The sequence below is a fragment of the Drosophila ficusphila genome, unplaced genomic scaffold (assembly GCF_018152265.1).
Source record: "Drosophila ficusphila isolate 14025-0441.05 unplaced genomic scaffold, ASM1815226v1 contig_286, whole genome shotgun sequence".
Taxonomy (NCBI): Eukaryota; Metazoa; Arthropoda; class Insecta; order Diptera; family Drosophilidae; genus Drosophila; species Drosophila ficusphila.
In genome coordinates this window covers 9,366,899-9,392,140 of record NW_025064189.1, presented here as the reverse complement: position 1 = coordinate 9,392,140, position 25,242 = coordinate 9,366,899, and the positions used below count along the sequence as shown (strand labels likewise).

General features: G+C 40.4%; 1 protein-coding gene across 6 annotated transcripts in view; it reads left to right on the top strand.

Moving 5' to 3' along the window:
- The window catches only part of LOC108099068 (cyclin-dependent kinase 14), an 89,500-nt gene that overhangs the window by 9,092 nt on the left and 55,166 nt on the right, over positions 1-25,242 (top strand). Inside the window, exons 1-2 of one of the 6 annotated variants that reach the window (XM_017202348.1) lie at positions 18,854-18,959; positions 21,176-21,497. The exons of 4 other annotated variants lie outside the window; for them this stretch is intronic. In XM_017202348.1, coding sequence (XP_017057837.1) covers positions 21,443-21,497 — 55 coding nt within the window. In that variant the 5' untranslated portion in view covers positions 18,854-18,959; positions 21,176-21,442. Of the gene's footprint in view, positions 1-18,853; positions 18,960-21,175; positions 21,498-25,242 lie in introns of those variants that run through there. One more of the 6 variants, XM_043207744.1, reaches the window with a different exon arrangement.

Sequence of the window (25,242 nt, the reverse complement as noted above, 5' to 3'; positions counted from 1 at the left end):
TGGGAACGGGGCTCCGGTGTTGGTTGCATTCGTGACCAGGTGGCGTATACTTGATAATTGTTGACACTTGTCACACTCTCTGCCAGGCAATCGAAATTGAAATTGTCGTGGTTGTGGGAAACGCCTGTTTTGACTGGGGAAAACTAAATGGAGAAGGTGAGATGACCAACCGAATCCCTCTGGAAATCAAATGTCAGTCACTTTAGCTATGAAACCATACAACTTATGCACTTGAAAAAGAATTTGGAAATATAACTACTTACTTATTGCGATAAGATTATGCAATGCTTACTCTAATTAAGCAGAGAACTTATCCGTGGTTAAATGAGTCTGAAATGCCATAGAACATAATCTAATTACCCCAAGCAAAACGCCATCGTACCATTACCTTCCAGCTAATTCCAAAGAAGTCTTTCAGTGTAGACTGACAATTGAATGCTCCACATTCGTTCATTGACAGCCGCAGCCAGCTTTCTCTTGACCTCCCTCGCTTCGCTGCTCATGGCTCCACTTCTCGGCGGCTCTTGGGCTGTCATTCACTGGGTTCTTGTCTCGATTACATAACCCAGTTATTAATGGCTTCTAAGTGTTCCATCACGCTGTGTGCATCATCCCCAAACCCCCTCCCCTCGATCCCCGATCCCCGATTCCCACCCATCCAGAACCATCCAGAGCCATCAAATGTTGTCAAAGTCGTGACGTGGCGACTTCGTGACATGTTAACCCGAGACAAATGTGGAGCATGTCTGGGCGTTCTGCGATTGTCTCCTGCACAGAACTGCTGCATAATTCACGTCATGGTCAGGTGGGGAAATTGGCCCGACAGCCAGCACTTTCTGCAATTTGTTAATGAGTTTTCCCGCCTTTCGGCGTTCGATTGAAAAAGTGGCTGGCGACGGTGGTTTGCCGTGTTTGCCATCAAAAAGTTCACGAACTTTGGCATAAAGCCCACAAATTCAGTGACCTCCGCACAATAGACGCCGGCCTAAATAGACTTCCTGCCCGCAATCGCTCTCAAACTGTCGCCACAATGGAACCCCATCAAACTGTTGGCTGCTGGGCAATTGTAGGTTAGTTTTAAAGTCATCACTTCTTTCATATGGTTAGGCAAAGTCGCTCTCCTCGCTTTCAATGCAGTTCCTTCTTCGCCCCACGTTGCCACAACAATTGCGGCGTAAAAGCGTGAAAATAGCACACAAAAGGTGATGGGAAAGGGGGCGGGCGGTAAAGCCAGGAAGGGGTCATGGAAAATTGTCACACAGGCACACAGGAACTTGAGCCAGCAGAGAGTTCACAGACTCCTGGGCAAGGTTTTGTGTGGCAGGTCGTTTGGTCCTCTGGCCTGATGTGAAAAGAAGTTGCACTGTGGTTCAAGGTTTACAAAAATCAAGGGGGGGTGATTTATGGCCAAATTGACAGGGAGTAAATAACAAACTTTATTTTAGTTGATGTCAAGAACATAATGCTGTCATTTGGGCTGTTACAATGCAGCGTAAATTTCATAGTTTGTAAATCTTCTTGTAAGAATTTGAATACTCGCCAGCTTTTCATTAAAATGAAAATAACAGTTTCTGTTATTATTAGTATAACCTATTTACCTATTTGCCACTACCATTTCAACTGATCTTGTAGAAATTATATTTATTTAAATATAATTGGAAGTAGTTTATAATATTATTTTTACCGTGCACAGCCTAATTTACCATTAAAAAACTTTTAATGTTTGCCACCACTGTAAGTTGGCCTGGCTCTCTGGGCTCCAACTATTGCGTTTATGAAACGGATGTTGCCGCTTGGAGCTTAGTGCTCTTGAGTCACCATCAGCGTCCTGCGAGCGGCACCAGCATCCTGCCATCCTGCCATCCTGCCATCGTGCCATCCTGCCACATCCTTGGGAGCTGGCAATCGCACATGTGGCGCGTGTTTTGTATACGGAAATTTTACCTTGGTCCGGCTCCTTTTGGCCTCGGCCCCTTTGTCCTGCGCCCCTTTGATCGAGTCGAGGGCAAGGACCCGACCGTCTTTTCGCCGAGGTCCCCAGCCCAACAAAGGAATATCCTTTCACACACACACACACACACCGCATATTTTGCCCTTTTTGCATTGTGCTGTTAATTGAATTAGTTGGGTAAAATATTTCCATATGCAGCAGAACTTAATTTGATTTTGCACTCCATTCCGTCTTGATTTGATTTCATTATTATGCTGTTATTTCAGTTCTATGCAAATCGAGCCACGAGCTTTGTCAGGCGCCTCACGTTGTCTCCGAAATTATGCAGATATATATCTGATTTTTTAATTTAATTTATTCGATTTTTATTCTTTATGTGAAAGGTGTTGCTCGATAAGAAGACGTGCGAGAACTAATTATCATATGTGAGCGGAGGTTTGATGGCACTTTGAATGTGATCAGGTGCTTTCTTTAATGGGAGTCCCAAATGCCAGTTATTATGGGCTGAACATTTTGACGATTCTACATAAATATAGAGTAGAATTCCTTTGAATTTTCTTAAAGCCCTTCGAGTACCAATCCAAATATAATTCTCTGTATTTCCTATTTACTTTTACCTCTGCACTTTCAATTTATGTCAACTACGTGAGCAGAAATCCCAAAGTAGCAACATTGTCAAGTAGCAGTTAACAAAAAATAGCTTTATGTAATCCCTGCTGCTGTGGACAACTCAACAAAGTCCCTGGATTTGTTGCAAACTGCTCAGTAAGCCATAAAAATAGTTGCACTCTACACTAATTGATGGACAAGATAGAAGGGTTGTCCGGGATTTCCAACATGCACAATAATCTCCAACAAGGCACAAAGCAAGTGCCAAAGGATTTGCACAGAAACTATTTAATAAACAAAGACACATGTTGCCCAGGGGAGGGTTTTCAAGTGGATGGGGAGTTGACGGGAAAGTCCAGGGATATCCTTTTGGCTCTTACCCTCCCCGAGGAAAAGCTACAATTTGCACGGACACTCACAGGAAATCTTGTAATATTTTGAAAGGATTTCTTAATAAAATCTATAAATTCCTATAACTTTGCCAATTTTAGACAGATTCCAAAGTGGGATACCTCTAGACGTTTGTAATCGCATCCATAAAAGAACTGCATTCAAAGTTTTCCTCTTTTCGATAGTTGAATTTTTGACCCCCTTTCATGTGGGAAATATCCAAGTTTTCAGGTATCTAAATTACTCTTTTGTTTTTTTGGTAGATATTTCTTAACATTTTCTCTCAGTTTCCATGTGGACACCGCATGAGGCGTCATGTTGACACGAAGCAGAAGTTTTGGCAAATCGCACTGAAAGGGGTTAAGGGTGCGGGGCAAAGGGTTACGGTCCGGGATGTTCGCCCGGCTTTGTTTGCATAAAATATGTAATTCAATTTATATTTCACTTTCGTTGCCTTTGTTTTTCTTTTGTTGATTTCAATTAGAATTTCTGATAAGCCCGCTTAAGTTTGCAGACTGTCACTTCACTTCACGGACGTCACCTCGACTTCTCCTCTGCTCGCTGACCTCTGTCCATGCCTGTCTGTGGATAACCACCGCCCCTCTTCAGGTGGCTTCACTGTACGAGCGGAATTAGTGCAAACAGACGCATAAATAACAAACACCTAAGACTTTTGGAGGCTCCCCCACCGAAATGGTGTTAATATCTGTGGTGGCAGCTCTAAATGCAAATCGCTCCGCATTGATATGCTAAGCAGATGCGTCTGTGACTCCGTCTGGCTTTTTCCGAGGTGCTCCCTTCGACTGATTTAGATGGGGCTTTAGCTATATGGTCGGGCGTGCATATTGCATTTTGAGTGCAAATGACCGGGGAAGCGTAATCTTTATTGGGATAAGTGCCAAGAATCGAATTTTAAGAGCGGCAGGATCAACTGAGATTGCGAAGAATGATTTAAGCAACTGTGTTTTTATTTGTACAAAAAGACCCAAATCCATATCTTATTTGGATTTGCTTTATCGGCGAACTAGTTTCAGTGATTTCTCGCACACTATTTCCCACAAACTTCAACCACTCCCATTTCCTTTTTTCTTGGCGAGCTTCTTCCACAATTTTCCCAGCACTTTGCGCGCTTTCTGATGGCACATTGGATATAGATATAAAAACACATATAGGTTGCATATTTCGGTTATAGTTCTTGGATTTTGGCCAACGAATGTGTGAAAATAGAAAAGTTTTTGCCCAGCGATGGAATGCAACATTTTCGGTTTGTTTTCGTGGTCTTTGCTGTTTGCTTGCTTGTTTGTTTGTTTGCTTTCCTAATTTTCTTGGTGCTTTCTCCGCACTTGCATTGCATTTAGTATTTTTAAAACATTTTAGCAAACGCCAAAACTTCGTCGTAGTTGAATGCAATTGGCGGAGTTGTGGGCGTTGTCGTGGTGGGGGAATATCGACTTTTCCTTGTAGTTGGCTCATTTTGCTGGCCAATTTGCCAGCCAGTCGAGTCAAGTGCTTGTGCCAGGAAGTTTCCCGTCATTAGGCCAATTGAAAAGTTTTTCTTGGCCGGAATTTTCCCTCCAATATGACCCAAATAATGAAGAGCCCAAGAGCTTGTGTCGCTCGATTGACTTGAACTTACTGGAGGAGGATACCACAAAAGTGGGGAGGGGCATGTTCTCTATTCACCCAATTTAATTAAATTATGATGAAAGTCAGCTGAAGTTGACAAGAACTTAGGTTGATCAACTTTCGAGTGGAATGATAATGAAGTTGAGGAGAAGGCGAAGTGGGTGATAAAATTGGGTGTGATAAAGTATCTATAATGCATGATTTAAAGTTTTATTGAATCAAGTTTGCTTTAAATTTAAACAAATCATTTTCTTGGCTTAAAGTGGTCATAAGCCTTTGATTGTTTGAAGTCCCTTTGTTTGCCTGAGTATTTCCTACTTAATTCCTTTGAAACTCTCAATGGAATCAGGTTTCAATTAGTTCCTTTGTTCCGCAAATCACAGATGTAACTACACACTTAAGCACTCCCTTTCATCATTGTCGACTCCATTAAATTTCTATTATTATCAAAAGTATCCTCGTTCCCCAGGACATCTTCGCCCCCTTATCACCGCTTTCTTTTAATGTCGGGCCAGGACAATTATTAATTTTAATAAACCTCCCGAGCGTTTCCTGTCGCCCTGTCGTCCTCCCTCCCCTCGAATCGCCGAACCTCCAGCTAATGATGTAATTTTTCTTCAGTTAACTAATTGAATACATTTGCGAAATGGGGGCGGTGGGAGGGGCGTGGTTGGAACACATGGCAGACTCGAAGGAAATGGCAACAAAGATTGTTAATAATGGCAAACAAGCGGAGCCACTGAAGTTTCCACTTTTGCCCTGCCACTTGAGCATTGACAGGCGAATTTCCCTGTATCTTAAGATAGTCCCCTCCCCCTTGGACCTACTTTTCCAGCCATCTATGCCCCTCCCTCTCCACTTTTCCTCCCCCCACCCTACCGAAGAAGAAGAAGTTAATTTGCAGCGACGGGCACGCAAAATCAAGCAGGGGAAAGAGTGGCAAATGGGGAAAAGCTTCTGCTTCTTTTTGGGGGGCAGAAGGGGTATGGGAAAGTGCGGGCGAGCAGGGGGAAAATCGGTAGGGAGCCAGGAAAAACCAAGACGAAGACGAGCACACAGAACGACATTCCGCGGCAATCAAAGGGGGCGCTGGATGGGCGGTGGGCGGTAAAACAAGGGCGGAAAAGCGGGAGAACGCATTACAAATTCCATTACTTTGAGCAGCGAACATGACCTGATTTTTATGTATATGTATGCGTGTCGGTGTCTCCCCGCCGAGTGCATGTGTGTGCGTGTGTATCCGTGTGAGTGCGGGCGGCGATGCTGCGGGAAAGAAATTAGGCGGGCCAAAAAAGCGAGCACGAAGGAGCCACGCTGATGGCAACAGTCTGCTGGAGTTTAGTCACTGAAAATAAAGTTGGTTATTGGTATTACTTTAAATTGGTACTAGAAATAGTACAGAAATTCAAGAAAACGTTTTATAAAATCTGCGGGAAATATGAATTTGTATTGATTGTATGTCTCTTCAGTTTCGTACATATGACTTCTATTGTTCTTGTCACTATTTATTTCTCTCACTGTTTGTGGGCTGCCCTGGTGTATGCGTGCGTGCATATTTGAGCCACGTATTGGCCAGAACCTCCTGCTTCCCCTTTGCGCCTGCTGCCTTTTCTTGGCCACTTGTCGAGTCACGTAGCAAAAAGTTTTAAGCATTGGCACTTGCGACGTGCAATGGTTTTCCCCAGCTCTTCCTCTTTCCTCCTTCCACCGCCCACTTTCCACCTTCCCACCTCCGCAGTTAGACAGCTTCCTCCCCCTCCCCTCCAGCCCACTCCCCTCTCGGCCATTTTTGGCTATCACAGGGCAATAAATTAACAGAAATGAATGGATACGGATCGGGGGCATCAGTGGAGAGGCCTACACACAACTCAATCTAACCGCCTCCTGCTTCCTTGGCTTTTTATGTGTGGCAAGTGTGGAGTAGGCCTAATGTGGCTAGAGGGGGATTATGAGGGGGGGAAGGGTTTTGGGTGGGGCGGTGCAGAGTGCAGTGGGTTATTGGCGCACTTTTATTACCAGAAAAATTGCTTGTCGCACGATTCTCTCACTTCTCATGCTTCATTTGGTCTTGCCTTCCGTTCTCCGCTTTTTTTTTACACATGGAAACATTCTGCTTAACATCTTAAATAATATAAAGTACACAATTCTTTAAAAGTTGTAAGGTATTTAAGATATACTTAAAGTTATTGCAAGGAGTATTTATCTGAGCTTAAGTTCAAAAATTTTTAAACCAAAAAAAAGGTTACAAAATTACAAATCTTTTTCTCTGTAGTTCTGCTTTAGCTTCACTCTTTGCAGGACATTTTACACAATGAAAGTGTCACAAGTTGGATGGGCGTGTTGCCCAGGGGCAGTTTTGGGTTGGCTGGTTCAAAGTGCACTTTATTCAATTAAAAAGTATCGAGGGGGTCAAAAGGGGAGCAGAGCAGCAGAGGAGTGGAGGAGGCGGTCATGGAAGCCGTTCTACATGTAAAATGTTGTAAATGTTTGCCGGAGGCAAATTGTCCAACCAATTATGATTGCCAGGCGAGGAGAAAGCCGAACTGCTGGATGGATGGACGGATGGATGGGTGGTGGTTTTGAGGTTGAGCTGCATATTGAAGGTTTTGCGGATTGTGGGTCGATTGGGCCAATGTTGAACCACTGAACTGACACAGTTTTTGCAGCTTAAAGCGACGACGGGCGGAAGGCAGATGGGCTGAAGCGAAATTGTTCGTGGCAGCAATGGTTAAATAAATAGGTAATGGGGCAAAGTAATATCTTAATATTGTTTTACGAGCGTGAGGTAACAATGGAGAGAGATTTATTAAAAAATAACAAAGAGCTTAAAGGGGTAATAAGTTCTTAAATAAGTTCGTTTTACAGCAAGTTGAGTAGAGTAGACTTTAATTGTAAATGCGATGCTTAAAGATTTTATTGCTTTGGAACGACTTCCGGTATCTCCGACAAATCCACCAAGTGGGGATTTGTCGGAGATACCGGAAGTCGTTCCTTACCTCTCGAGATTTATTTGCAACTTGCATCACAAACTACTCCCAATTTTCACACCATACAAACGTCATATTTCCCGTTTTCTCATGACTTAACACAACAGTCGTAAATAGGAGACTGAGCAAATCATGTGAACTATTATGGCAATTTGCAGTTATTAATCAAAAGGGCGTCACATCCTCTGCACTCGCATTCATCAAGTATGCAAAGGCAATGGAATCTGCGTTGCAGGCAGCCGAAAGTGGCAGAGATTTACGACCTACTTCCATATGCATGACAGCTGCAAAACGCTGCCAAAGTGACTGACTAACTAACCAGAAACTCCCGAGCACGAAGAACCCTGAAATTGCCAAAAGGAAGCGCTGCTTGGTCTACATATGCAAATGTCTGCTCCATAACCCTTCGCTCAAACAGGATTCTTTGGCAGCTCCTTTGGCTGCCTTCGGCTGCCTTTGCCTGCAATTTGCATTACTCATTTGACACTTTGTCTATCAGCTGGAATCGCAGACAGCGGGCAACACCTGCGAGTCCCGAAAACAGAACAAAAAAAGTATGAAACAGGGATCCCAGAATGGAAAATGAAGACGGAGAATAAAGCTCCTTGGGAAAAGACGTTGATGAACGACAACCTCGTCAGAGGCGCAGAATGCAATCCTTGAATACCAAGGCAACATGCATTTCTTACACTCGAAGGATTTTGGGTATCGGTTATTGGAAAGGTAGTCAGTCTTTTGTGAAAGTTTTCTAAAAAGAATTGGATCGATAAAGTAAACATTTCTCCTGAATAGATCATTTCTTGAACACCTTCTGGATTCTTCAAATTTTATTTGTGAAGAACTATAAAACCATTGCGGTACTTGAAGTATTTTCTGAGTGCATTGAAAGAGATAGCTATGAATCGTAGAGGAAGTTATACACATGCCTGATATAAATCTTGAGAGCAACTTCGCCTGTCATGCACAACATGAAACCACTAATTGATGTGAAGGCATCCCAGACTTGAGTCTCCGCTCTCAACACCCGGGATGGAAAAACGAAGACGAACTAAGCCAAAACTGAAGGTTGGCTGCGGAAAGATGGCTTCTGCAAGTCGTGTTGCATGACTGAACTTTGGCTGTCTTTTATTATTAATCAACTGCGAAAATTTCACAGTTAGCAGTAGCAGTAGTAGTGGCAGTTTCAGCCGCGGTTACTCACTGTCATGCCAATACTAATTAGGGTTAAGTAATTTAATTTCTGTTCAGCAGCGAGATGACTTCAATAGACCACCGCAAACAACAGCCGCTGACAAAGGAAAATGCATTGAAATGTGTGAATGTAAATATTGCAAATTGCAATTATGACATTTATCAATAAAAATATGAAAGGAATGTGTTTAAATGGTTAATTGAACAGATTAACATTTTAATGAACATTTACTGTGTGCATTTTTTTCTACAATTAATTATTTTGATTTCGATTAAAGCCTCTTTGTCTCTTAGCTTTGCACAAATAATTAAAATTAGTAAGCCACTTTTTAAATGTTATTACCCACTAGTTCTAACTGATTTAATTTTCTTTTATTTCAGGTAAGTTTTCGATATCCTGGCACATTTAAGATGCTCCATCATCCTTCTCGCTTTCTGGTAAGCGTATTCAGTCCATTGTCAAGGGCAAACATGCCCCAAAACATGAGACTAAACCGCCATTTTATAGTCAGCCATTGCCGCCATATAGACCAGTCAACAATCCCATTAGTCTGTCCCATTTATAACTCTCGAGAACGCCGTTCGCCGGTCGCCTTCGCTCTTTCTATAGCTTTAAAAAAGGAAAACTTTCATTATGACATTTTATTGTCCCGGCTGCCATTTGCGCCGCTCATTGTGGCTGATTCTCCGGTTGTTGTTGCCAGGAGACAATGACAACGATGATGGGCAGGCGAAGCCATCCAGCTTCCCCCTGCAGTGTCAGCCGAGATGAGAAAAGGCGAAAATTGGAGAGGGAATCTCGCCAGGACCTCAACAACAGGCAAATGGTGTAACTGCTGCCGGTTCGCTTGTTCTAGTTGTTGTTCTTTGAGACCATGTCACCAAACACCAACAGCAGAAAAGTTGGTTTTAGTTGCTGCACAGCGAGAAAATCCACATTACTTTAACCAAATGTTATAATAATTTAAATATTATAATAATAATAGTAATAATAATAATAATATTATAAAATATAAATTTATAATATATTCTTTTGTTATATAAAGTGTTTGTTTATATAAGAAAACTTTGTTTTTTTTATCGTGTATTCATCATCCGAATCCCACCACCTACATCAAGTTTCTATTCTCTACTCTATGGTTTTTATTCGCCTGTTCGCTGTTTGTTTTGGTTCGCCGTTCTGTTGATGTCCTGACAATGGCGTTGATAATTATTATTAGTTTTATTATGTAACTTTAACGCTAGTTCGGGGACTCGTCTCGTCCAACGCGACCTTTGAGAGGAAAAAAGGAAAAACTAAGGGTAAGAGAGAGGATGGAGCTCTCTTTTCTATTTGCTTAAAGTGAAAACCAACACGAGGATTTCTGTGAAAAGTTTTTTCTTTGGCAACCGAGATGTGGAAATTATTTTGTTTGCTAATTAGTGAGATTTGGCAAAAAAAAATATTTAGATGAGGGTATAGAGAAGAAAGACTAAGTGGGGATTGTTTTAATAGCACTTAAGAGGCATTAGGATCTCCCTTGATTTTTTTTATAATTTAGGAGGAAACAAAACCTAGTTGGTTGGGAAATATAAGTTCCCTTTAATGTTTAATCCCAATTCACCTTTCAATGATTTGCACAATACCATAAAAAACTCCCTTATTATAAACTTTCTTATAATAAAAGAGTTTGTAATGATTTCTTTCAGCCATTGTTAATTCTTTGTTGGCTGAACTTCGTTTTTGTTTGTTCCCCACAAACTCCTTGTTGAGTCCCAAAAACAAATTCAGCGATTCCACAAAACAAATCTTCTGGAGACCCAAAAAAGTTGTGGAGTTTCTCTTGTTTAAAGAAAAAGGAAAACTTCTCGAGAATATTTTCCGACTCTCCCTGTCTCAATTTCTTCTTTTATGCCGTAAGCTTAATTAAATAAAATGCAATTTAAAACCGTTCATTGTGCAACGCTGCCTTTTCTTGAAGGAACAAAGCCCCCTTTCCGCACATTTTTGCCCCCCTAACAACCTGAAAAACAACACCCATGATGGGGGGAATAGAAGGAAGAAAAAGAAGCGGTGTAAGCACCTATAAGGATGCAATGCAAACTGAAAGTTAAGGGCTCGAATAAAGAAGTCAGGCACACAACATAGAACAAAGTTATTAAGTTATTACCAAAAAATTACATTTAATTTTTATTTTAATTTCGCATATAAATAATTTCTAAATTATTATTTTTGTAGATCCCAGGATTTTAATTTTAACCAGTATAATAATACAATATTTTTTTTATGTTAAAGCGTAATTATTTTCTTGGGCCCTTAGCGAAAGCAATATGCTCACACATGAGCTGATTGCCACGACGGCTGTCAAATGCCACGCCCCCGTGCGCCTGGCCTTCACCTCCCACCGCCCACTTTTCCACGTCTGCGACTTAAGCAACTTGCGCGGTCGTTTAACTTTGTGCGGCGGCGATTAAATTTCCAAGTTCTTGGACTCCAACCCATCCCGTTTCTTTCCTTTCCCCTTTGCCCACTCCCTCCCCCTATTCCATCCCGCCTTCTTGAGCAATTTTCCTGCTTCTTATCATGTGTTTACTATACTGCGAAAAAGTATAAGTGGGCATAAGTAGGCGAAGAATGCAGGAACGAAGGCGAAGAAGAATTGCACTAAGCGCATTAATTGAATTGTAATTGCCGACGTTGTACCTCGCTCTCCCACCACCCACCTAGCCACCCACTTTCCTACCCACTTTCCCCCGCCTCTCCATCGGAAACTGAAGTGCTTTATTGTTGTTGTGTCACCGATTTGGGAGTTTGGAATTGGAAGCGGAATGAGAATCGCCAGCAGCCTGCCACTCAACTGGTTTACCCACATACATAGTGATTCCCAGCTGTGGCTCCCTCCTGCCCCTGTTCCCCCTTTCCCACTTTCCCCCGGTGTTTTCCGTGAGTTTTCCAAGCTGTGCCAGCCAGCAGTTACCAACAGCAGCAGCATGCCAGGCATTTGGCCAATGCAGTCGCTGATTTGTGACTTCCAGGGTAGCGGCATTTTTCAGGGGGTAATGTGAGTTGAGGGGGTATTTCATAAGAGTTTAAAAAATTCATCAGATGCACATCATATCTAATTAATGCATCAATATTATTCCATTAAAGCAAATCTATTTTCCTGTGCTATGTACTTTCTTTATGATACATTCCTTAAATATTTGTACACTCTAGAAAGTAACCTCGTTACCCTCTGACTTGCTGCCCTTTCCCATTCGTACAGGGTATCTGATGGCCACATAAATCTCAATTTCAATTGTGCATTCCAAACACTTCTTGTTGTTCCTCTCGTTGGGTTTATTTTTGTTGTTCTCGCCGTTGTTGTTTCTCGGTGCTCGGTTCTGAGTTCTCAGTTCTCAGTTGTCGGTTGTTTGGTTCGTTTTGTGTTTGGTTTACTTTGGTTTGGGTCTGTGTGGCATGCAACATTGGCCGGGCGGAGGTCCCTCCCCATCACCGTAGCCCCCCTGCCTCCCTGTCACTCTCGCTTCAGTCTGGCTTAAAGGACGCTGAAGGTGAACAACTGCTGCTGAAACCGGTTCTCCACTCTCCCCGGCTGAAGTAACTTTGGGCAGCAGGCAAACAAAATGTTTGCAGTTGCATTCACTGATTAGAACGTGTGGCAAGTTAAGCAGTTTCCCTCCGCCTTCCCCTCTCCTCTCCCCCCGCTCTTCCTTCCTCGGACAGCTTACATAAATTCACGTCACTCATACGCCACGTGGGCTCAGTTCGGTATCGCACACTTAAACTAAAGTGTTGGCCAGTCGACGTTGTCTCGTTCTCGTTCTTGTTCTCATCTGCAGGGAAAGAAAATGTAAGGTTATAATAATTAAAAATGTATGCTAACATTTACAGAAATTACTCTTAATACTATTTTGGCAAATATTAAAAGAGAGAAATATGCAAAACGTGTATGCTATAATTAAATTTGAGTATCTTAAAAGTAACTAAGATCTGCAGAGTGTTTTTTGCCTCACCATTTTTGCATATTTATCTTGAAATGGTTCCCTGTACTTCCTTTGCCATATCAGTTTTCCCTTTGCTTCAATCAATTTATGAGCTGCAACTCCCTCGACGGCCGGCATTTGCCACATTACTCACGCAGTTTTATTGGCCTTTACAATGGCCACGCCCCCCGAGGCCCCCGCCCATCGGTTAAGCCATTTAACCCTTTTGTGCATTGCGAAGCGTTTTAATTTGCTCACCGCCTGCCACCAGGATCGCCATGGTTGCATGTCCTGTTTTTATATTGCTCCTCGTCCATGTTTTTTTTATCGTTGAATGGCCAGGGAACATTTCATGCTCTGCATAAAGGGAAACGAAACGAATTTCTTGCATTCCACATCTTCAGTTGCTTAATTAACTTCTGACAAACGAACTGCGAGCTGAATGGATTCGAGAGCCTGCTTAAATTAAATCAATGGCTTCGACTTCGCATTGATGACATCACCTCAACGTTTGCTTTGTAATTAACCGAAAATAACTTAATTAAATGCCTGGCAAACAATTCCTGAGGAGCACTAATCAACCTGAAAACTCAATAACATCAAAACTATGCGGACTCCCGCTGTTCAAAAGCTTCCCTCCGCCCCAAAAACTCATGCGCTGTTTAGGTTTTGTTCTCACATAACCATTAATCAAAATAAAACGACAAAGCAAAGCAAACACACCAGATATTCCGAGAAATTGCTGTTTTAAGAACATTTGTTTTAATCTGCTGCAACTTCCAATTAAAACTAGAAAGATGGGAGTGTACCATTTGAGGCTAATAAATTTCATAACTCCACAAATACATAATTTCAGCAGCCAGCCAAGTTTTGTGTTGGCTGAGCTGAAAGACCGAGCCAGAAGAAAAATAAATAAATAACCGACTGCAGTTTCTGCTTCCCTTGGAAAGCCAAGAAACAAAAAAGATTTGTGAGCCACAAAAGTTGCATCTTCAATCGCAAAATAAACAGAATGCAAATGGAAAATGTTTGAAGAGGAGGGAAAAAGGGTAGACGGTTAAAAGAGGAGTTCACTTCCTTGCAAGGACTTTGCCCAACTCTCCGGCCAAACTCTTTTGTCTAATTATGCAAATTTTAAAGTGAACTAAACTTTACACTAGTCTGCAAGAGAAGCACCACCAAGTTGCACGTCAAATTAGTTTGCCAAATTATATTTGCAGATCGCTGCAGGCAATTAAATTATAGAGAGAATTTACAACAAAAAAATCTTGTGCAAACTGTGATTGCTTGTATAATAAAATTATTTAATATTTGTGGTTTTGTGTTGTCGTACCAAAAAACGTTTGAAATATCTGTGGCTTAATTAGTTTTGGCAATTTATATGCAAATGGTTTTATGCAAATTTGAGCGTGTCCTTTTAAACAAATGTGACCCCTTAAAAATACTATTTCGCTTTATATAGAGTACTTTTTATAGTGTTACTTTTCCAATCATTCTGTCTATAGAAAATTAGCCAGCAATTGAAGCACTTGAGACATTCGTCAAGTAGCTCTCCTATTTTTCATATATTTAATTCCCCTCGAGAGTTGTGCCCTCAAATTAGTTTTGCGCAGATGAAAACTATCTGTCGGATTGCGGGCAATTAAAGCACTTGAGACACTTGCCACTTTTCACGGAAATTATTTCCGTTTTTCCCCATTTTATTCCAATTCGATTCGCTGCAGAGTCACACATGTGGGGCTCTTCCTCCTATTTTTTCGTCGTCATCAGCTGCTATTTCCCCCACATCCCCACATTTCGGCCTCCATTAAACGCTTGTGCGTGCTGTTTGTTTGCTTTAATTCTGTTTTCTTTTTGGGCATAGCTGTAAATTGGTTCGCACTCTTCGCGCGGCGGAAAAAAAGCCAAGTTGATGACTCAAAATGTTTATAGACCTTTTTAGTGGAACCGAGAACGTTTTGCATTTTATGCGATTTTCGTTTGTTTTTTCCTCTTTTATTGCAATAAAGTGCAGGGCAGAATTGAATGAAAGTGAGACCGGAAGTTTGTGCTTCGCTCATTGTTGATTGCCGGAATATGTGGAGGGGCCTTCTCGCATTCGAGTATGCGATGAGAAATAGGGGGCTTAGGGGGCTTTGAAGAACGGCCAGTTCATGGTCGATTGGTTTGCTCAAGAGGGAAATGTTAGAGACTGTTGGGGAACGAAGCGAATGGGGAATCGAGGGCAGGAAACCAATGTGCGGAATATATGGCGCAGCCAGAATGTTATGACATTATAAACCGACTTTGTCGAGGCGGATTTTTAATTATCCTTTCGATTGAGTTGCTTGGGTTTTATAGCTAAGACTTTATTGGTTCTAGCACATGTGTGAAATTTCATCCTATTGTGAGATTAGTCTTAAGTTTTGTTGCGTTCCACTATGTTTAAATACCGAATAAAATCGGAATTAAGTTGCAATGGAATAAGTTGTAATTTATGTTCTCTATAAAATGAGGTCATTCAGAAATGTAATCTAAAAACAACCATGATAAGAAGCCGTTGAAAACCCATTCAAATGTTATTAACTTTTTGCGAGCTTTTTTTTCTTGTTTGCATACTTTTAATCGAATCCCTTTAATTGGTTTATATATCCCGCACATTTAAATCCGATTTAATGCCCTGCGCTGCAACTCCCTCCACAGGAAATTGTCAATTTCCTTTCTCATCTCTCGCAAAGCCATAACTAAACCACAACAAACACAGGCAAACATTATTTAGCATATTTATTTGGCTGACGTAAACATGAATTATTATTGCGGTTTTCGGAGAGGGAAGTGGACGGTCAACTTTGTCCGCAACTTTTTGGTCCTTAATCCATCTCATTAGCAAATATGTTTGTATATATATGTATTGGGGAAAAAAAGCAAAGGCCAACGTGTGGGAAATTGCAGCTCATCGCATACATCCCAAATCCTGTGGAAAAAGAGGATTACGAGGAAGGTAATTGCATTTTAGATCCTTTCCTCCTTGCTGGGCTGTGCCCCAATTTCCCAGTTATTTGTAGTTATTTAAGTTTATTGATTTTATGGACCCACACACATAAAGTCTGAGTGGAACGAGCGGGAGGGAAATTGGGGCAAACATTTTGCAAATGTTTTCATTAGCCAAACTTTGATTACATGCTAAGCTCCCCGAATAAACTTTTAGCAGCATTTATTATTTAAATGATTTTATGTTACCCACATGTGAAGTGGGGGGTTTTTGGGTCGAGGATTGATGGTTAGTCACTTCAAAAGTCAATTAAGTTGGCCGGTCCATTTGCCCCGCCCCTTGGCACACACACAAAAACACACCCACGCCCCCGAGTCCGAATTGATTGGCCAGTTTGGTCGATCGAAGGAGTTTATTTTTCTGGTGCCCTTAATCCGTTTCGATTTCAAATAAAATTCATTTCGAATGCCGAAAGTTTCTGCAGCATGACAGGAAATTGAGGAGGGGCACGTCGCTTCCCATTAAATTTACCTACGCAAAGTAAGAAATAAAATGTCAACTAAGGCAACAAAGAAGAGGAAGATTTACTTTTTGTTGAGTTAAGCCAGATGAAAAAAGTGAGAAAAGCCGCCTGAGAACACGCACTTACACTGGGAGAAATAATATTGTTTGATATCAAGATAAAACTTTAATATATTATGTTTATTTATTTACTAGCTTGAATTTATATTTGAATACTTTAAAGATTTTAAGTTATGTAACTTAAATAAAGATACGAGCCCCTAATTAGTATCCATTTTCTCAGTGCCTTGCAAACTTTTCGCCTTTCCGGTTCAGAGCGTACACAATAAAAAGCAGAATGAACTGGTAGCTGGCAGCATGAATTGGTTAACACGGCGTATGCGTAACTTCGAAGGACCCACTCCCAAGGACCCTCACGTGCCAGTGCAGCACTGAAGATAAAAAGCAAAAGTTAAAACCATTTCACACGCAATTTTTAGCCTCCTGTTGTTTGCTCAGCCTGTGTGACTGTTGCTCCGCCTTTTGGTCACCTTAGGGAAAAGTCAGGAAAACCGGGGGCAGGAGGCCCTTTTCCCGGGGAAAATCGAGTAGAAGCCGCCTGGATTCCTCGGTGGGGGGAGTGCGTGTCTCGCCGGCCTAAACAAATGCAACACTTTCGGGCCCCAAACAACAAGAAGCACCATGACTACAAAATTTATTTTCCTCGCATGGCAGCCGCAAAAGTTTTTCCAGGTGCGGTTTTTGCGGTACGGTTTTTCAGGCCTCCGGGCGATCCAAATGCAAATTAGCCCGGTTTCGGGTAATTGAAACGAAGGGCGGAGAGGAAAGGTCCTGCGTGAAAAGTCAGCTCGGTGGAAATGATTGATATTTTTTGCGGCAAAGTCCTGATAAGGGTTCGTGTGCAAGGGGTGCCGAAGATGGGTAGCCCCTAGGTTTGACATGTTTTCATGGCTTTCGATGTGTTTTAGTAGAAAAAGAGTTGCAAAATGAAAAATGAAAAAAATCCATAAGGGAACAGAAAACTTACTGAACACAAAAAGCAGTATCTAATTTGTATTAGAAGTATTTTTAGGAAAACTAAATTTATGCTACCTTTTTCGTAATGCTATTTTTAACGTTTTCATCCTTACTTTATTAAACTGTAAAGTAACAACTCAATTATTATATATACCAATAATTAATGGGTCTCTAAATCATCATTGGAAATCATGCGATAAACCTAACCTATCCCTAAAGAAGGGAGGAAAACGTATCCTTTTTCGGAAATGCATTAAACAGATAAAACCTTTTTTATTGCCAAGAAAGCTGAAGAAACCGAAGGCTAGACCTAATCAAATTTTTTAGGTGGGGAATTTGGGCTCTTAACTTGGCGCCTGCTACGCGGAGAACTCGCAGGGGAATTGCACAGAGAAAGGGAGAAAGAAAAGAGCAGGAGGAGAGAGAGAATGCTTCTCTTTCAGGGAGACTTCTGCGATATTCCCAGGCTTTTAATAACTGAACAAGCCGCTCATTAATAATTTAAAATAGAGCACCAAATGTGCGATGCCCCAATGTGTAGTGCCCTCTCCTTCTTGGGCAGTCTCCCCTCTCTTTTCCACCCCCATGTCCCCCTCTATTGCTCTCTTCACGTAGAGTGGTGAAAATCGTGTGGAAGTCAAGTCATTTGAGAGAGTTTATTCTCTCATTTGTTTGTTGCGTGGCCACATTCCTTCATTGGATACCCGTTTTCTCAGATTCTCTGTTGTGGATGCCTTTGCACCTAACTCCCTCTCCTTCTCTCGGTGTCTTCCTCTCCCTCTCTCTTTTTTGGCTGATGATTCATGCTTTTCGGCCACTGCTGCATTAAACAATGTGCTTCTTAAATTATTTATTTTCGCCAACACTTCCTCGTAGCAGCTACATCAGCACTTTTCTCTCTTTTCTTCTCTTCTTTTGTTTTGATTTTATTATTTTATTTTGTTTACTTTTTGGTTTTGTTGTGCTTTGTTTTGGTTGCTGAATGAGCAGACAAAACAAGTTTCGTGACTTTAATGTGTATACATTTTTGTTGGTTTTAATAACCAAACATTTTGAACACTTTATAATTTATTATTTCGTTAAATATAATTTATTTATTATTCCAATAAATTTAAAAATTATATAAATGTATACAATATTTTTTAATTTGTTTTATTGTTCAGATTTAAATATATATCCCAATATTTATATAATGCAATCATTTGCTGCATATTTCTCTCTGTGGCTTTATGGCTTCTTTTTTTTTGGTTCTCAGTGTTTGTTTGTGACGTAAGCCGAGCGAAGCGAATTAAACCGGAACGCAAAGCTCTTCTTCAGCTGTTCAAACTTTGCCGGCTGCGCTTTTCTTTCTTTTTTTTTGCCTGAATGAATTTTGATAGTAGCTGAAATAAGCGGGGAAAACTCACCACGACGTCGCTGGTGCTGCAATTCCTGCTGCTGCTGCGATGTTGCTGTTGTTGGTACTGCTGCATGTTGCTGTCACTGGGGTGTTGCTGCTGCAATGTTGCTGCTGTGTTGCTACGATGTTGCTGCAGTGCCTGCGATGTTGCTGCTGTGTTGCTTCGTGCTGCTGTCGCTCCGCTGATGATGCTGTCGTGTTTTCAGTTCACAATTGAACGTTCGCCGCGGCTGACGTTTCGCTCTCGCTCGCTCCCTCTGTCCCCGTCTCTTTCGCGCGCCATCTACCGATCTCTTTCACTCGCCCAGTGGCTTTCAAACTGCAGATATTGTACGTCACATTGCTGCTGGCTTTTTTTGAATTTTTGTCGCAGCCTCATAAATCACAGCTTAAATAACAAACAGGCAACAACAATAATGGGCCGCAATAAATATAATAATCATATTTAATAATTTGTGTACCCTTATTGTTGTTGCCCTGTGTTATGTGCAGCTTATTTATTTATTTGCCTCGTGTGTGTGTTTTGTGTTTGTTTATTTGAATTGTTTGCTATTTGAGCAGCCGGAGCCGCGAAGTGCGCACCCCAACGAAATGCGGTCTCTAGTTTCAATTAGAAGTCCGAGTTCGGGTCCGTTTCTACCCCCTTAACGCCCCTTAACCCCCAAGTCCCCCCGGCTTAACCCTTGGGACCAGCGCCCCCACGTTTATTTGAATTCCACTTATTTGCGAGGCTTTGCACGGGTTGAAGTGCGTTCAGCTGCGAAAAGGAAACCGAAACTGAAGGTTATTTTTGAGCCAGAGCAGTTCATTATTATTGCTATCTTTGGGTTTTTTTTTTCTTTTGGCAATTACGATTCGCACAGTTAAACGAAGCCCAAATCATTAAAAGTTAAATACAGTAGTCACTGGGAAAGAAAGTCATAGCTTAAAGCACTAAAAATCCATTAGCACTGCATTTAAGGTGCTAATGGTTTTTAGTTATTTTGATAATTCTTTTGTGTACCTTTTGGGTAATAAAATGAATATATTTACTAATAAAATGTTAGAGTTCTTGAGAGCATAGCCTTGCACTCAATAAATAAATAATAGTCACGGATAACAATGGTCATTTAAATAACTCAAATAAAGTAAATATATTTGCATTAGAGACCACTGTACCAAAAATAAATATGTATCATAATTTGTTCGAGTTCAAGGCGGTGCGTGACTTTCAAGTTTAAATATTTGGCGGCAATGCGAGATAATCGTGATAATGAACTTCTGAGGAAGCTGAATGAAAAATGCCCCATGAGTAACAAAGAGACCAGAAATATACTTACTAAAGATATCCGAAGAGACTTGTAATTTTATCTGAGATTCCTGTAAATCACTAGCCGAGTCGCAGCTTCGATTTCGATCAGCTGACTCAAGATATTTTTCCCCTTCTCGCAATTTGCATGCATCGCCGGAAAAGTGTGACGCAAATGCTCGGAATTGCAGTGACTGCCAAACTGCACAGCTCGAGCTATACTTCTTGTTTTTGATCTCTTAACGAGATTTGCCTTTGACCCAGCTAAGCTGAGCCCGCATCCTTTGATTTTGCCACCCCTTTTTCCGATTGAGTCGCGACCTGCCCTCACCCTCAAGTCCTGAATCATGTAGCATTGCGTATACGCGGGGTAGGACATGATATTTCACCCCTTAAGAGCGGGACTCCTGCAGCTCTCTCGCTCTCTTAGGTTCCACAAGCCGGCTTGAGCTCTCCGAAAAAGAGAGAGCACCACCTTGTAGAACTACCACCCACCGCCCACTTTTGGTCGCCCTTGCGCTACTTTTACCGCTTCTTCTTCTTGTTCGCCTGGCGTAACGTAAAACGCCGACGCCGCAGTCGAAGTCGCTGCCGCTCCGCAGTCGACGTCCTTTGTCCCGTTTCTCGTTGACCTCATTTCGTGTGCGAAACCCAAAGCGGCAGGTTGTGCGTCCCGGCTAAGAAATCCTCAAAATAACACCCCGAAATTTGCGAAACATTAGCAAAAAAGTGTGAATTTTGTAACAATTATAATTTGTTTTTATTGTTTGTTGGCAATCACATATTATAATTAATGTGCAAAAACATTCAAAACTTTACAAAGTCTAAAAACTTATAACAACTCAAACACTGTGCAAAAAATGGAAAAAAAAAGTGTGAAAAAAGTGACTTTAACAGAAACATTTACTAAATATTAAAATTCCACCGTTTCAAGTTTTTATTTGCATATCATTAATTTTTTTACGAGAAATAAATAAATTACTGGACAGCTTATAAAAAATGCGGAAAACGTTTAACTTTGGCTTTTGCTGCCAATATTCGCTTTAAAATTGTATTAAAATATTTGTTTACTGATTTTTGCGATTACCATCAGAACCTGAAAACCTTTGGAAATCATAAAAACCAACAACCACCCCTAACAATCGCCACCCCAGAAAAAGCAGAGCCCACAACAAAAAAGTGTCTTGCGAGCGGCAAACTTTTTCTGTGGTGCTTGTTGTTGTCTGTGGTCGTAGATTTATTGTTGTTTTGTCTGCAGATAATATTTGACCTCGTTTGCTGCAACTTCGGCGTCGACGTCTGATAAAAAAATTGATAAGCCCGTATATTTAATTTGAGAGTGTGTGCAGTGTGTGGAGTTCATATATCTCCATCGGATTTGAAACCCAGTGAAATTTACCGAAGTACCGAAGAAAACCAAAGAAATGTGTGCCATAAACGAGTGTGTTATCCCAACTAAATAATCAGTTAAGCAACATTTGAACAAACTGAACTGTGTGCATATCTTCGAATCAAAAGCAGCAACATGGCCGAATTAATCAGTCAGCCCACTAAAATTAACAACAATAATTTTGGTGCCGGTGCGTATATACACATCATAAATAATCCCTATACATACTATGTATATATTTTTGTTTAATCACTGGAGCACACAAAATTCCTCTGTTGTACTTGAATTTCTGTTCGGAAGGAATTCTGTTGGAGATAAACAAAAACTTGATGTTTCGTTGTTTCTTTTAATTTATTTGTATTGATTGGCTTTAATTGGCAGTTTTTTAGGGTTACTCGGTTTATTTTTAGTTAAGCGGAATTCACAGTGTAATAAAAGCATTTGTTTATTATTTTTATAGACTTCAAAAATATAAACAAGTTCAGTGAGTACCGAAAAAAAATGAAAAGGAAAAGAGAATACGTTTTGATATAGAAAAGAATACCAAAAAATATTTAGAATTTTTTTGAGTGTGTACTAATTTATAAAGTTTTTGCAGCTTAATGTTTTTATTCCTTATAAGTAATTCCTTAATCCCAGAAATTTCTTTACAAAATTCTTCAATATTTTTTTTTTTTCCTTTCCTTTAATTGACAGAAGAAATGCCCAATAAATTAAACTCTCAGTTTAAATTCCTGCATCACTCACAAATCCCCAACTTCCTGCTGCTCATCCCCATCCGCAAAAAACGAATAAATATACATGTATTTTTTATTTGATGCAGTGCCTCAAAATGCAAATAAATAAATGCATATTTTAAAATATGCGGCAAAAGCCCCGTTTAAAATGCAACACAAATACGGAAAGAAGAATGGCAGGCTTCAAAGTAAATTTTATTAAAATTAAGCGTAAATATTTTGACACGAGCAGGGGAGAAATAAAAGAGAAGAGTTATATAAATGCAACTGCCAGAAGCAGAAACTGCATTTAATTGAAAAATTGTGCAATCCAGTTCTTTCTGCCCTCCCTTTCGCCCATTTATCTCCCTCTTTTTTCTGGGAACCCGTTTGAAAAGCGACTTCTCCTTCCTCAATTGATATTAATTCAAGTCGAATTGAACTTTATTTTGTTTATTAGGGAACATTGAACCCAAGACGATCGCCGGCGACGAACCACTGACGTCACGAACCGAGGCAAATCGAAATCATTTATTTAATCAGACATTATGTTTTATGGTCGGCGATAAGCCTCCAAATACGAACCCCTTCGGTTCCCTCTTTCAATCAAATAGCAAACATCAAGCAAACGCATCCGAAACTCATTATGGAATATCTGTTTCTATCTCCGTCTGATTTATTAGTGCAACTCGTTTAGATTGTGGCCAACTAGTTTTGGTGTTGCTTTTAGGCTAAATACAATTTAATTATTTCCCAAGTCGCTCTCGGCTGTCTAATTATGAAAGCCGCCTTTACATCGCAATACAATGTCAAATTGATTAAGTTTGAGGCTGGCAACCGATGGCTAAATCAATTAGAGAATTATGGCTGTTTTATGATCGAAACGCAGTTCTGATTTTCGGACTTTATTAAAATCGTTAAATTTAACTAGTAAGCTATTAACTATTTGTTAATGAAAAATGGAAGATATAAACTTCTACCCTGTTATAGTACCATATTAATTATTAAACTGTTATTATAGCCCACAGATTTCGATTTAGCTTATCTGTTTTCTTATCTCCATGCAACCCAACCCTCTAGTTTCTTATCAGCATGTTTTTGTATCCCAAACTCATGTGTAATTTTACAGCTGTTTTAATGATTAACTTTGAAGAAATGAGGCTTAAGTCGAATAGTTGTTTGAAACTAAAACTCAACTCCAATTAAACTCTCCAGCTGCTTCAGCTTTGTTCCCTTTTTGGGGTTACTTTCTGAAAAATACGTTTCAATTTTAATCATGCTTGGATTCGGCAGGTCCCTCCTTCTGCCAAGTTTTCTGCTTTTTGGCGAGTTTCAGACGAACGATTCATGAACACGCAACTCCAGTCAAAAAGCTGGCGTTGCCGTGTGCAAAAACTATTAAAACAGGTGGCCAATACACTCACCCAAAAATATATACGTATTTTTCCATTACGAAAACATGCAACTGGTTGACTAATTTCCTACCCAGTTTTCTTATCCATCACGCCCCATCTTTCGAGGAAACTCTCCCTTTCTCCGACTTTAATTTGATTAGATTTGATGGGCCGGCGATAAAAAATAGTTCTATATGGTAATAAAATTTGTGTTTGCCTCGGGCGAACATGAATATTTCAAAACTAAATAATCACGCTTTTCGAGGCTGTGTTTTTTATGGTTTTTTAATTTTATTATTTGCCTGGTAAATAAATGATGCGTGTTTTATAGCTCTGCTGATGGATGAGGATGCCAAAGGCGTAGAAAGCTCCGGCGATAAAGGGTTAAGGCCAGCCAAAACTTGAAATTTATGTTTGCGTAAAGGAAAACGAAAATAAATAGGTTTTAATTTCAGATAGTTATGAGTGCAAATCAATATTTGTTTTATATTAATGCTAAGCTCTAATAGTTTTTATGTTTAATTACTTTCCTTTGGCCTGGAGCTTTTTAATTAGTTTAAGCTTCATCCGCTTTGGACATTCCATTATTCAACGTTTAATTAGTTACAAATGCTTTTTAATTAAACACAGACTTTGCATCTCCCTCTATTGCATATTAATAAGCCGCAAAATAAATAAAATTTGTATAAAGTTTTGTTTGCCCAACAAATTTAATATTGATAAAAGCTTGAACTCAGTTTTTTAGTCGGGTTCAGTTAGATCATGAACTATGGAAAAACTGTGAATTTACCTATTTTTTTTAATTTCCCTCACCAGTCACGTGACTGCGTTTTTTCGCCGTCATCTTTTACCTATTTTTGGCCCACAATTTTTTTTTTACTAGCTGGAGAGTAGTGGCAAAAAATTCTCGCGTCATTTATTAGCCATTTAATCATCGAGCATTCTTGGACAAGCAGTTCCGTCAGCTGTCGCTAATGCATTTTACTCCAATCTCTTCTATTTTTAGGGATTTTTTATGCATTCTCCAAAAGAGCTAAACTCTCGCAATTAGTCAGCTGCTTGTCGCCGAAAAGTGTCAAAATATTTTTGCTAGCAACAGCTCTGCGTTTCCCTATTTTGTTAGCCGTTTTGTAATTTTTCTCATCATTCTATTTTCCCCTGCATTGAATCAGAGAATGTGTGCAAGTTGGCTAAAAGCCAGGAGATGGAGAGCAAGCGGAAAGGATACTTGCCTACAAATGTGTTTACCACTTTATAATCGTTACTATAACTTATTACTAAGATTTCGGTTAACAATCGTTAAACAAGTTTTTAAACTCCATAAACAAAATATAACAAAAAAAGTTAAATTTATCTTTTATATGCATTTAGTTTCAATTTATTTAATTGCATAAATGTTTCTATTATTTTGCACACATTTGTGGGTGAGCTGCCGAGTGTCGTGGCCAAAATGTCACGTATACGTCGTGTGGCCTGCCACGAAATCTGCTTCGCCTCTTTCACGATTTTCACGCCTGTCTCGCGCTTTTCCACTTTTCCTCGCCGGCTGCTTCTCCTTTCGCCTTTGTTTTGCTCGGCGGAAGGTAATTACGTCATTAACAAGAAATTTGGAAAGTGCTCGTCATATCGTTTGGCTTGTGTCAACTGTTTGGGTGCCGTTTTCTTCGAGGGGGTAATTGCCGGCCTGCTTTTGTGGCTAATAAATACGTTTCGAAAGGGGCACTTTGCTCGGCACCTGTTAGAGGATAAAAACGATCCGAAAATTTGCACAGTTTGTAAACTACTAAGTTGTATAAATTGGGTTAATCTGACTAGAAGCATAAAC